The 14,752-nt window shown below is 36.3% G+C and overlaps 1 protein-coding gene and 1 pseudogene across 1 annotated transcript; one reads left to right on the top strand and one right to left on the bottom strand.

The window, feature by feature from the left end:
- Positions 1–1,323: 1,323 nt before the first annotated feature.
- Positions 1,324–3,473, top strand: LOC101396055 (olfactory receptor 10T2-like; annotated as a pseudogene).
- Positions 3,474–12,731: 9,258 nt separating this feature from the next.
- Positions 12,732–13,691, bottom strand: LOC101406842 (olfactory receptor 5P76-like). The gene has a single exon (XM_004418392.2). It carries the CDS (start codon positions 13,674–13,676, stop codon positions 12,732–12,734), a length of 945 nt encoding a protein of 314 aa, XP_004418449.2. The 5' UTR covers positions 13,677–13,691.
- Between the last annotated feature and the right edge of the window lie 1,061 nt (positions 13,692–14,752).

Below are 14,752 nucleotides of genomic sequence, written 5' to 3'. Positions count from 1 at the left end.
TTTTCATGATAAAAACTCAAAGTCCAGAAAGAATTTACCTCAACATAATAAAGGCCATATATGATAAGCCCACAGCTGACATCATACTCAATAGTGAAAAACTGAAAGCTTTTCTTATAAGATTAGGACAAAGCAAGAATGCCCACTCTTGCCACTTCTATTAAACATAGAAGTCCTAGCCAGAGCAAGAAAAATAAGTCATCCAATTAGGAAAGGAAGAAGCAAAATTATCTCTCCTTGCAGATGACATGATCTTATATAGAAAACGATGAAAATTAAAAAAAAACTGTTAGAATTAATGAAAAACTTCAGTAAAGTCACAAGATACAAAATTAGTGCACAAATATCAGTTTCTCTTCTAAACATTAACAATGAACTACCTGAAAAGGAAATTAAGAAAACAACACCATTTACAGTAGAATGAAAGAGAAGAATATATTTAGGAATAAACATAACCAAGAAGGTGAAAGATTTGTACTCTGAAAGCTCCAAAACATTGAAGAAAGAAATTAAAGAAGACACAAATGAATAGAAAGACACCCAATGTTCATGGATTGGAATGATATTGTTAACATGTCCTACTACTCAAAGCCATATCCCTATTCAATGCAATCGCTATCAAAATCCCTATGGCATTTTTTTCATAAATAGAAAAATCCATTCTAAAATTTGTTTGGAAACACAAAAGATCCTGAATAGCCAAGGGAATCTTGAGAAATAAGTAAAAAGCTGGAAGCATCACACTTCCTGATTTCAAATGTATTAGAAAGCTACAGTAATTAAAACAGTATTATACCAGTATAAAAATAGATGTAGAGACCAATGGAATGGAACAGAAAGTCCAGAAATAAATTCATACATACACTGTCAAATGATCTTTAAGAAGAATGCCATTACTACAAAATGGGAAAGAAATAGTCCTTTCAATAAATAATGTTGGAAAACAGATATCCACATACAAAACAATGAAGTTGGACTCTTATACCATACACAAAAATCAACTCAAAATATATTAAATACTTAAATATAAGATCTGAAACTGTAAAACTCCTAGAATAAAACAGAAGGAGAAGCTTCATGACTTTGGTTTTGGCAATGATTTCTTGGATGACATCAAAAGTACAGTCAAAAAATAGATAACTGGGACTACATCAGACTAAAAACGCTCTGCAAAGAAAAGGAAGCAATCAACAGAGTGAAAAGTCAACCTCCAGAAGAGCAGAAAATATTTGCAAACCTTAAATCTTGTAAGTGGTCAATTTCCAAAATATATAAGGAACTCCTACAACTCAGTAGCAAAAAAATCTAATACCCAAGTGAAAAATGGACGTAAGACTAGAAAAGGTATTTCTCCAGTGAAGATCTTTGACAACTTTCCAGTCAGTAGGCAGCTGTGTGTGGCACAGACATAAGAAAAGTGTTACATTTAACAACGACAGAAGTTAAAATCAAAATTCTATGGAGTGTCTTCATATCACTTTACTGCACTTACCTCCTACAAGATGGGATGTTTAATGAACAGTCAAAATAGAAATATAATTTGCCAAAGTGACTTGAGAAGTATGGGTTGATTCTATTCAGTTTTGTATCGCAAAGCAAACCACATAACAGGTATATCTCCTAGAAAATGTCTTTGAAGTTCTGCTAAAAACCCAAAGTTCATTACAACATAATGACTAGAATGTGCCATTCTAGAATAAGACGGTACCTCCAAAATCATTTTGACTCCAATCTAGTCCATTATATTATACTAGCCTTCTGGAAAAGAGCCTCAATGAGGAGTTCTTAAGAACTTGAAAGTGATTGATATGTATTAAGAACTAATGATATCATGGATCTCAAACTCCAATTATTACCATGGATAGGAATTCAGCAGAAGTTACAAAACGTTAAATTCATTCGCATGTTCTAGTCATTCTCACTTTTGGAGCTGCTTCATGTGGTGCAATGATGAAAATAGAACTTCATTGAAAGAAAAGTCAAAGTTCATTTGAAAAATTTCACTGATCTCCCTAAAAATTTTAAAATGTTATGTTCATTTTAAACGATTTAAAGGATAGAATTCCTTTATTCATTCACACAATGGTTTATTAAGCACTCCTGAGTACCAAGGTACAATTACATCCCAAAAGCATTTGAAAAGTGTGGCATCACAAAATCCAGTGGGTCAAATAAAGCAATTTTATTCCTGCTTTCCACTTTACATGCAGATCCTGCTTGGAAAAGAGAGAGATAAAGAGTGCTTTTGTGGGTAGAATCAAAGAAGATATTTGGGTCCACTCTGTTATTTATGCAGATTCTCATACTAGAATCATTCTCTTCACTCTGACTCCTGAACTTGACTTCAGTCAGGTGCATTTAGTATCACTTTCTCAGGCTGTCCCACGAAGAGTTGCCTTAAACTACCCAGGTGACCTAGATTAAAGTCTAGGTGACATCAGTGCATGTGCATATTTTTACGATCATCTCAGAGTCTTAACCTCAAGAATCTTTGCACCTTTGAAAGAAACTTGCTGTGCACACCAAGAAGACGGGCAATCATAACACGGTGAGCACATTCCTTCTGTAGGGTTTTTCCAGTTTCCCAGACCTACAGAGTCTCCTCTTTGTGGTGATTTTCTTCTCCCAAGTGACCATCCTAGCCGCAAATGAGTCCATAATGGTGGCCATCAAGCTCAGTCACAATCTTCACACCCCCATGTACTTTTTCCTCTGTAGCCTGTCCTTTTCAGAATCATGTACCACTAGGGTAATCATCCCCACATGTTAGTGGACTTGCTATCAGACAGCAAGACCATTTCTCTTCCTGAGCGTGGAAGAGATATTTTTCTTCTTTGGCTTAGGAGGCAACAACTGCTTCACCATGACTGCCATCTCCTATGACTGTTACACTAACATTCACAACTCACTGCATTATGCTATCCAAATGACCCATAAGTTGTGTTTTCAGCTGATTTTCGCCCCTTGGATGGTTGGATTCCTCATTTCTCTGTGCATCACCATCACAGTGTTCAACTTGTCTTTCTGTGACTCCAACACCATCCGGCAACTCTTCTGCGACATCTCGCTTGAGGTCTCCCTTGTTTGTGATTACACTTTGTAACATGAAATAGCTATTTTTGTACTCTCTGCCTTCGTGATCGTGGGCAGCTTTATTTTAATTATGATTTCTTATGTCTTCATTGGGTCCATAGTTTTGAAGATGCCTTCTGCAAATGGAAAGTATAAAGCCTTCTCGACTTGCTCCTCTCACCTCGCTGTAGTGTGCATCCACTATGGATTTGCTTGCTTCGTTTATCTGAGGCCCAAGGACAGTGATTCATTCCATGAAGATATGCTGATGGCTGTGACATACACAGTTCTGACATTGCTTAATTCTGTCATCACAGTCTAAGAAACAAAGACATGCAGAAGCCCTAAGGAAGGCAGTAGACAATGCAAATAGGTTTATCCTTAAGATGGTAAATAAAAGTACCCTGAACATTTAAAAAATTTACATAACGTTAATAAATAAAAGTGAATAAAGTGGAGTACTTTCAATAAAAATCATCACGTTGAGTACAAAGCAATTAAAATATCATCTACTTACCTGATATATCATGGCATCACCACTTTTCTAGTACAAACAGCAACAGTTTTAAAATATTTTTAATATATATGTGTGGATGTGTGTGTGCATGCATGTATGTATGTTTATGCACAGATATGCATGCAGTAAAGGGATCAAAACATGTTTTGCAACACAGCATTTTCATGAGAATTGTTGGATAAATCTTTCTGTTTATGGATTGTAGTTTTAGTGTCAATTCCCAGAACTTTTTCATTAGCCCTATATCTTAAATATTTTCTCTTATTTTTTTCTGAAATTTTTATAGCTTGTAGTTCTACATTTTACATTTAAGTCTGTGATCTGTTTTGAGTTAAGCCTTGTATTAGCTGTGAGGTTTAGGTTGAGGGCCTTCTCTCCCTCATGGATGTCCAATTGCTCCAGCATCATTTTTGAAAAGGCTTTGTTCTTTCAGTGGCTTGTTTTTGCACCTTTTGAAAAAATCAGTTGGACATACTTGTGTGGGTCTTTCTCTGGGTTCTCCACTCAGCTTTGTTGATCTGTGTGTCTGTTCTTTGACCAGTACCACACTGTTCTGATGCCTGTAGCCATACAGTAAGCCTTGGTATCTGATAGATTGATTCCTCTCACATTATTCTTCTCTTTCAAGGTTATTTTATATATTTTAGGATCTTTATTCTTTCATAACATCAGGATTTAGTGCTGTAAATTTCCCTCTCAGCACTGCTTTACCTGAATCTCACGTTTTCATATGTTGCCTTTGAAAATTTTCTGTCTTGTTCTATGTATTTTTTATTTATCTATTTATTTATTTATCTTTTGTGAGGAAGATCAGCCCTGAGCTAACATCCATGCTAATCCTCCTCTTTTTGCTGAGGAAGACCGGCTCTGAGCTAACATCTATTGCCAACCCTCCTCTTTTTTTTTTTCCCCCCAAAGCCCCAGTAGATAGTTGTATGTCATAGTTGCACATCCTTCTAGTTGCTGTATGTGGGACGCAGCCTCAACGTGGCCGGAGAAGCGGTGCATTGGTGCGCGCCCTGGATCCGAACCCCAGGCGGCCAGTAGCGGAGCGCGTGCACTTAACCGCTAAGCCACCGGGCCAGCCCCTGTATGTATTTTTTAAACACTGGAGTTCCAACTTTACTTTTATCATTTACTTGCTGTTTAGATAACATAATTTAGCCGTTACTTAAAGGTAGAATTGTTGGGAACAAATTCTCTTAGCTTTCCTTCACCAGAAATGTCTTTATTTCTCCATCATTCCTGAAGGCTATTTTGCCAGATATAGAATTTACATTTTAAAATTCTATGCTTTTAGTTCTTGAAAAATATTGAACCACTTCCTTCTGGCCTTCATGGTTCCATGAGAAACTTGCTGTCTTTCATATTGCTTCTTTGAATAAGTAATGATTCCTTTCTCCCTGAGGCTTTTAAGGTTTTTCTTTTTTTTTTTTTTTTTCTTTTTTTAACTTCAGTGATTGTATTTTCAGTTCTAGAATTTTCACTTGGTTATTCTTTTATAACTTGTATTTCATGCTGATATTTCCTTTTGTTGTAATTTGTATCAAAACATTTAATCATAGCTTGTTGAAGCATTTGTTTGATGGCTGCATTAAAACCGTTGTCAGACAATTTCAATATCCTATTCATCTTGGTGTCAGTATACACTGTCTTTCCTCATTGAATTTGTAATTTTTCTGATTCTTGGCATGAGAAGTGAATTCTGAGTATATCAAACATTTAGGATATTATGAGACTCTGGATCACATTCAATCTTTTTTGGACGGATGTTCCCCCGTTGAGGTGTTGCTGCAACCACCAGGTGAGTGTGCGTGTTCAGCTTCCTGCTGAGCACTATTAACACAACTCTGGCAAAAATAGAGTGCTGACTCACACTCCCTCCTTGCAGATGAGAGAGATGGAAGATCAGCTCCCCCTTCAGCCCTGTTGTCTCTTTCCCATGACTTGCGTGACTCCTACCCTTCAAGAAAGCTGAGCTCCTTGGTGGGCGCCAATGCCACTACAGAAGGGCATCGGAGAGAGCTGGTTCTCTCCAATGGGAAGGGGGAAGTGGAGAGCTGATTTACACCTCTTTGTTGTTGCGGGGTGGAGGTGGATGCTTAGCCCCCCACTGGTCCACTTACAGAAGGTTGAGGGGGAATGCTAGCTGGGGAGCAGGGTACATTCTAGCTAGACCACACTCCCTCGCAACTCATTGTTGTCAGATGGCAGAGGAGGATCATTTTCACACTGGACACCAATGATACTACCCAGGCAGGAGAATTGGAGGGTGGGTGGAGTGAAGACCAGCTCCCTACTTGGCCCCACTGAAACCTGGGGGTGGGAAGCAGGTACAGTTTTTCCATTGGTGTTTGTCTAGAGTAGGGCAAGTATTGCCAAAATATTTTCTGTTCTGTTAAGGCCACACTTTTCCCACTTCTTTGGATAGAAGGAACAGGCTTTTCTTAGAGCTCTTTTTGTCTGTGTCTCTTGGAGGTTTTGGGTTGGAGGCTTCTGCAGCACCCTGTCCAGGATATAAGGAAGCAATAGGGAAACCCAAGGATTCACCACTATGTGGTTCCTCAGGTCCCAAAGTTCTTAGGAGTCTGCCTTCTTCTTCCTCCTTTCAGAGTCTTCCTATGCTTGTTTGTTGTCTCACATCTAGGGGTATTTTTAATAATAATAAGGAGGACCTAGAGGACTGGAGCTACTCCATCTACAATGGAACCAGAAATCTAAGCCTTTAAACATTTAAAGATATTTATCCATCTTCTTACTTATTTTGTGCCAGAAACTTAGTGTAATACAAGTTAGCCTGACATATCCAGATACAGAGGTCTCCATATTTTCTTTGAACAGAAAGTCCTCTAGTGGTGAAGTATTCTCGAAAAGCCCCTCCTTCCACCCCTCCACAGAGAGTATATGCCCTAAAAGAAGTCAAAATATTAAGAGGATATTTGTGACCTGTAGCTTTTGCTTAAACTTTATGTGCCTCAGTTACATCCTCTGTAAAATACACATTAAAAAAAAAAAAACTTTATCGGGTTATTCTGAGGATAAATTGGGTCAGTATTTGTAGATCACTGGGGACTGTTCCAAGAATGTAGTGAGCAATCTCATATTATAGTTCCTATGGATAATGTTCTTACTACTACTACTACTACTACTACTACTACTACTATCACTAACATTTGGCTTCTAGATCTTCTAACTCTCCAACAATGCCAATGCATAAGGGAGATATGTGTTCTCCAGCAAAGGGTGATTACAAAACTTTTACGAAACTAAGCTGAGATTTAAGCTGCCAATCTGACTCAAACAGTATCGAGGCAGTGGCATAATTGTGGCGAGCATGGGTTTGTGTAAAACCTTGTCACAGCTGTAGCAGGATCTGACATAAACATTCAATCACTTGAATCAGACTGACGCTCAACAGATTCAAAGGCAGCAAAGTCACTGGCTCATGGCAGAGCAAAATCTTCATTCAGCCATCCATTCATTTATTAATTTTTTCTTTCATTCATGTAAAATATACATTTATGCTTACTATGTTCCAAGAAATGTGAAAATTAGATGTATGAGGAAAGAGGAAAGACACTGTAATGTCTCTATGAAGCTTCCAACATTGTGGAGAAAACAAATACTGATTCTGTGCAGTGAAAATACACAGGGTTCTAATGGGGAAAACAGGTGTACTTAATTTGGTCTTGAGCTTCAAGAAGGCTTCTGAGAGGATAGGAAACAACATTTAGGTTGGTACCTATAGCATAAGTAGGCGTTACCCAGGTGAGGGGAAAATTGCATTCAGGTGCAGTTATTGCATGTGAGAGGGTCCTGAGGAAGCAAAGAACATGGACATGTTTAAGGATTTAAAAAAAGACCAAATTATTTCCTAGAGTTGGGATGTTGGGGTTGAGGGAAGAGTGGTGAGAGAGAGAGAGAAATATACAGGCCATATTCAGGACTTTATAAGCCATGTTAAGAAGTGTGGTCTTTTTCCTGAGATATTTGGGTTATATTAGCAAAAGAATTAATCTATTAAGATTTATGGCCCTGGTTGGTGTACAGAGAATGAATTGGAACAGAGTAAGAGAGGAAAGAGGAAAACTTGTTAGGGTTCTGTTAGTCAGGATTCTCCAGAGAAACTGAATAGTTTTATTTGCTTATGTGATAGTGGGTGCTAGCAATTCCAAAATCCAGAGGGCAGTACAGCAGACTGGAAATTCCAGTAAAAGCTGATGTTGCAGACTTGTGTCCATAGTCAGCCAAGAGAAATAACCCCTCTTTTTCAGAGGACCTCAGTGTTTTTCTCTTAAGGTTTTCGACTGATTGGAAGAGGACCACCCACATTATGGAAGGTAACCTGTTTTATTGAAGTCTATTGATTTAAACATTAGTCACATCTAAAAAATACCTTCACAACATCTGGATTGGTGTTAGACCAAACAACTGGTCATCATTCCCTAGCCAAGTTCACACATAAAATTAGCTATCATAGAAGAACTAATGTAAATTAAATGTATGAATTGGTAGCTTGAAATAGAAGGACTTAAAATGAAAATGAAGAGAAATTGGAGATAAATATTGGACTCAGAATATACAAGACTTTGTCATTGAAATTAGGCATAGAATACACACTGTTTTCAAAGGCACATGGAACATTCTCCAGGGTTGATCACATATTAGACCACAAAATAAGTCTCAATAAATTTAAGAATATTGAAATAATACCAAGCTTCTTTTCTGACCACAATAGTTTGAAACTAGAAATCAACTATAAGAAGAAAATGAGAAAAGCAACAAATATGTGGAGATTAAACAAAACGTTACTGAACAACGACTGGATCAAGAAGAAATCAAAGGAGAAATCAAAAAATATTTGGAGACAAATGAAAATACAACACGCCAAAATTTATGGGATACAGCAAAAACTGTTCTAAGAGAGATGTTTATAGCAATACAGGCCTACCTCAACAAACAAGGAAATTCTCAAATAAACAATCTAACAGTGCACCTAAAGGAACTGGAAAAAGAAGAAGAAAAAAAGCCCAAAATCAGTACAAGGAAGGAAATAATAAAAATCGCAGCATAAATAAATGAAATAGAGACTTAAACACAATAGAAAAAATCAGTGAAACCAAGAGCTGTTTCTTTGAAAAGATAAACAAAATTGACAAACCTTTAGCTAGACTCACCAAGAAAAAAAGAGAGAAGGCTCAAATAAATAAAATCAGAAGTTAAAGAAGAGAAATTACAATGGACACCTCAGAAATACAAAAGATTATAAGAGAATATTCTGGACAGCTATACAACAACAAATTGGATAATCTAGAAGAAATGGATAAATTCTTAGAATCATACAACCTTCCAAAACTGAATCAAGAAAAAGTAGAGAATTTCAATAGACTAATCACCAGTACGGAGATAGAAACAGTAATCAAAAACCTCCCAAAAAATAAAAGTCCATGACCAGACAGCTTCCTTGGTGAATTCTACCAAACATTCAAAGAAGACTTAATACCCATCCTTCCCAAACTCTTCCAAAAAATTGAAGAGGAAGGAAAGCTTCCTAACTCATTCTACAAAGCCAACTTTACCCTGATACCAAAACAGGTAAGGACAACACACACACAAAAAATTACAGGCCAATATCACTGATGAACCTCGATGCAAAAATCCTCAACAAAATACTAGCAAATTGAATACAACACTACATTAAAAAGATCATACATCATGATCAAGTGGGATTTATTCCAGGGATGCAGGGATGGTTCAACATTCAAAAAATCAATCAACGTGATACACCACATTAACAAAATGAAGAATAAAAAATCACATGATCATCTCAATAGAGGCAGAGAAAGCATGTGACAAGATACAGCATCCATTTATGACAAAAACTCTGAATAAAATGGGTATAGAAGGAAAGTACCTCAACATACTAAAGGCCATACATGACAAACCCACAGTTAATATCATTCTCAATGGAGAAAAATTGAAAGCTATCCTTCTAAGAACAAGAACCAGACAAGGATGCCCACTTTCTTATTTAACATAGTATTGGAACTCCTAGCCAGAGCAGTCAGGCAAGAAAAAGAAAGAAAAGGGATCCAAATTGGAAAGGAAGAAGTGAAACTGTCACTATTTGCAGATGACATGATTTTATATATAGAAAACTCTAAAGAATCCACCAAAACACTTTTAGAAATACTAAATGAATATGGTAAATTTGCATGATACAAAATCAACATACAAAAATCAGTTGCATTTCTATACACTAACAGTGAAGTTGCAGAAAGAGAGGTTAAGAATACAATTCCATTTACAATTGCAAGAAAAATAATAAAATACCTAGGAATAAACTTAACAAAGAGGTGAAAGATCTGTACACTGAAAACTATAAAACATTGTTGAAAGAAATTGAAGAAGGCAAAAAGAAATGGAAAGATAGTCCATGCTCTTGTATTGGAAGAATCAACATAGTTAAAATGTCCATACTTCCTAAAGCAATCCACAGACTCAACGCAATCCTTATCAATGTTCCAACAAAGTTTTTCTCATAAATAGAACAAAGAATCCTAAAATTTATATGGAATAACAAAAGACCCCAAATAGTCAAAAGAATCCTGAGAAAAAAGAACAAAGCTGGAGGTATCACACTCTCTGATTTCAAAATATGCTACAAAGCTATAGTAACCAAAACAGCATGGTACTGGCACAAAAATACACACACAAATCAATGGAACAGAATCAAGAGCTCAGAAATAAACCCACATATCTATGGACAGCTAATTTTCGACAAGGGAGCCAAGAACATACAATGGAGAAAGGAAAGTCTTTTCAACAAATGGTGTTGGGAAAACTGGACAGCCACATGCAAAAAAAATGAAAGCAGACCATTATCTTACACCATACACAAAAATTAACTCAGAATGTATTAAAGACTTGAATGTATGACCTGAAATCATGAAACTTCTAGAAGAAAACATAGACAATATGCTCTTCAATATCAGTCTTAGCAGCATATTTTCAAGTACCATGTCTGACTGGGCAAGGGAAACAATAGAAAAAATAAACAAATGGGGCTACATCAAACTAAAAATCTTCTGCACAGCAAAGGAAACCATCAACAAAATGAAATGACATCCTAACAATTGGAAGAAGATATTTGCAAACCATATATCTGATAAGGGGTTAATATCCCAAATATATGAAGAACACATACACCTCAACAACAAAAAAATTTACCACACAATTAAAAATTGAGCAAAAGATCTGGACAGACATTTCCCCAAAGAAAATATACGGATGGCCAAGAAGCACATGAAAGGATGTTCAATATCATTAACTATCAGGGAAATGCAAATCAAAAGTATAATGAGATATTCACCTCACTCCTGTCAGAATGGCTATAATTAACAAGACAGGAAACCACAAGCGTTAGAGAGGATGTAGAGAGAAGGGAACTCGCATATACCGCTGGTGGGAGTGCACACTGGTGTAGCCATTATGGAAAACAGTATGGAGATTCCTTAAAAAATTAAGAATAGAACTACCATATGATCCAGCTATTCCACTGCTGGGTGTTTATCCAAAGAACATGAAAACATGAATGCATGAAGATACATGCACCCCTGTGTTCTTTGGAGCCTTATTCACAATAGCCAAGACTTGCAAGCAACCTAAGTGACCATCAAGGGATGAATGGATAAAGAAGATGTGGTATACATACACAATGGAATACTACTCAGTCATAAGAAATGATGAAATCTAGCCATTTGTCACAACATGGATGGACTTTGAGGAAATTATGCTAAGAAAAATAAGTTAGAGAGAGAAAGTCAAATACCATATGAGCTCACACATCAGTGGGAGATGAAAGCAACAACAAACAATCACGTAGAGACAGATATTGGATTGGTGGTTACCAGAGGGGAAGGGATGAGGGAGGAGGGTGAAAGGGATTATTAGGCACATGTGTGTGGTGATGGATTGTCATTAGTCTTTGGGTGGTGAACATGATGTAATCCACACAGAAATTGAAATATAATGATGTACACCTGAAATTTATATAGTGTTATAAGCCAATGTTATTGCAATAAACAATAAATAAGTAAATAAATAAATAAAATAAAATTCAGTGAAAACAAAAGAAGGTAGGCATATACACGGGGAAAAAGAAAGAAATTTCTCTCAGGTTTCTAAATCGATAGATTGATTGAATGATGGGGCCTCTTACTGGGATATGAAACATTGGAGGGGAACAAGTTGGCAGTGGAAGAAGATAATTACTTTAGTTTGAGATAATTTGTGCTTGAGATACAGTAGACAAAAATACTTTTGTCTAAAACATCAAGTAATGTAGTCATCAGAATAAGGGTAAATTAAGTTTCACCAAGGAAACACCATCCAATTTCCTCAAACTTCCTTAACAGGATATGAGTCTGACCATGAACAAATCACTCCAAGAGTTTGTTCCACCAAGTCCCTGAGGAGTTTAGGAATCCTGCTCATTCCCACAGAGAAGTCACCTGTTTTAACCTGACAGAAGACTTCACGGGTTGGCCAGGGGCATCTCGTCCTGTTCTTTCATGGGGTCCCCTATAACTAGGCTGGAGCCAGAGACCAGGAACACAGGACAGCATTTATGGGTCCAAAATGTTCATTGCCAGTGGATAACCTTACTGCGAGAAGAATGTCCTCAGTCATTATACTGTCTGGCTCCACTTGGCCATTTCTCCTCAGAATGTACTCAGTCATAACTATAATTATCATGCTTCTTTCAGGAAAAGATGCAGTTAAATATGGACAACATATTAAGGGTTTAGTGGTACAATAACCTTAACTTACAGCAGAGCACACCTTTTGAAACATAGGAATAAAATTTTAAAATGACTTTTAGCAGATTAAGTATTTCTATGCTAAACAGTGAGTTACTAATTATAAACTTGTTTTAATTTTATTAAATTTTATTCATTATCGCCCCCTAATTTACAATTTGATATTAGAATATCCACCCCCTACTTTTACTAAAAACCTCCACACTGGCAAATAAAAAGACATATGGACTGATATATTTAGACCACAGATACTCAATTTCGTTTTATTATTATATTCATGGCATATTATTATGTCAAATTCTACAAAATAACAGGCTTCACTAAGAAAATATTTTTCTAGCAAGCTCTCTCCTCAGAGCCCCCTTAATCTCATTGTTCGTGAGACTGTAGATGATGGGGTTCAACATGGGGATCACCACCATGTAGAACACGGACACCACTTTGTTCTGGTCAGTTGAGTAGTAGGATTTGGGCATCACATAAATGAATGTGATGGTCCCATAGTACAGAGTGACCGCTGTGAGGTGTGAGGCACAGGTGGAGAAGGCCTTCTGGCACCCATCAGTGGAGCGCATCTTCAGGATGGTGATGAGGATGTAGATGTAGGAAACGGCTATGACAAACACTGTGGCCACAATGATGAAGCCAACCATAAATGAGGGGAGAATTGCAGGGATACTCATATCAGAACAGGAGAGTTCAACTAAAGGAGCAAAATCACAGAAAAAATGATTGACCCTATTTGGTCCACAGAAGACTAAACAATAGACACATATAGTAAAAGAGAAAGCATTGTATAAACCACCTATGTAAGCCAATACAAGTAATTGAACACAGACTTGTGTGGACATTTTGGTGAAATAAAGCAATGGGCTGCAGATTGCCATAAAGCGATCATATGCCATGGCAGCCAGAAGGAAGCACTCAGTTGCCCCAAAGAAAGCAACAGAACCAAGCTGGGTGGCACATCCAAAATAGGAGATGGTGTTTTCCTCCACCAGGAAGTTTACAAGCATATTGGGTGTGACGGAAGATGAATAACCTATGTCAGCAAAAGCCAAGTGGCTCAGAAAAAAATACATAGGATGATGGAGCTGAGAAGAGATTCTGATAAGAATGATTGTGCTGAGATTGCCAGATATGGTCACCAGGTAGATACAAAGGATGATCATGAAGATAATGACTCGAAAGATCGGGTCGTCAGTTAAGCCCAATAAAATAAACCCTGTCACTTCAGCGTGGTTCCCCTCCACCAGGGCATCCATGACACAATGTAGCTGTTACAAAAACGAACCTGTGATGAAACATTAAAGAAGTTGTAAATTTGGTGGTTTTATTTTCATTAATACACATGGAGGTTATTAAAACGAATAAATTGTTCAAGCTTAATTTGAATCGTTTTTTACTTCAGAGTCTAGAGTTCATATATTTATGTGTAATAAATCTTCTATATTTTAAAAATTGTTTTTAGCAGAAACACTAGAAAACCTACTTCAAATGATGTATATCTTTCCCTTTATGTTATATATATATATATTTATGAAACGTACTTAAATTGGCTTTAAATCTAAAGATGAAAAAACATAAGCATTATGAGAATAACAAACAGGAATGGTATGTATAACAAAAAAGATAAAAGTGTATGAATAAATGATTACGTAATGGAGACTTGAGCAATTAACAGTTGTTAAACGCTTACAAAAGGATATGAAGGATGAAGGATATAAAGGATATAAAAGGATGAAGAGTTTTATATTTAAAGGAAATATTTTAATTTCCATGAAACAATACTAGGTAATTTTATTTATAAATGAAGAAACTGACTTTGACAATGTTAAGTAATTTATCAAAATATACATAGCAAATGGTGGAATCAAGATGTGAGCCCCAGGCAATTGGAATTCACTCCACTCACTTAGTAACTTTCTATAAATGAAATTAAGTAATACTTACCATGAAGTCAAGTCTCTTGGAAATGAGTGGATAATAAATACCCTTTCTACTTTTTGACAGCTATGTAGAAACGAAGTGCCTAGTTAACCACAAAGTTTACAATTTCTATTAGTAAAACGAGCATATTTTAAAAGGAGAAACAAAATTTTCCTAACAGGACGAAGAAGAAAGGGAAAGGAATTTCAAATTAAGGTTATAAATGAAGTCACCGATTATAACTTTATTATAGATTTTTAATATTTACAATTAAAATATTTTTTTGTTAAGTAGTTTGGATATCAGTCTAATTACTATGCAAAATGTCATATGTTTAATATCTAGGACATAATTGAACTGCTCTTATTCAAATAAATCAAATCATTTCCTAATGTAAGAATGTTTTCTAATT

Source organism: Ceratotherium simum, chromosome 7 (genome assembly GCF_057802395.1).
Source record: "Ceratotherium simum simum isolate JZ-2026a chromosome 7, ASM5780239v1, whole genome shotgun sequence".
In the NCBI taxonomy this organism is placed as follows: domain Eukaryota; kingdom Metazoa; phylum Chordata; class Mammalia; order Perissodactyla; family Rhinocerotidae; genus Ceratotherium; species Ceratotherium simum.
The sequence above is the reverse complement of the archived record's forward strand: the minus strand, read 5'-3'. Positions and strand labels throughout refer to the sequence as shown.

Excerpts from the sequence above, each read along its gene's own strand:
- LOC101406842 (XM_004418392.2), bottom strand. The coding sequence starts at position 13,676 with ATGGATGCCCTGGTGGAGGGGAACCACGCTGAAGTGACAGGGTTTATT.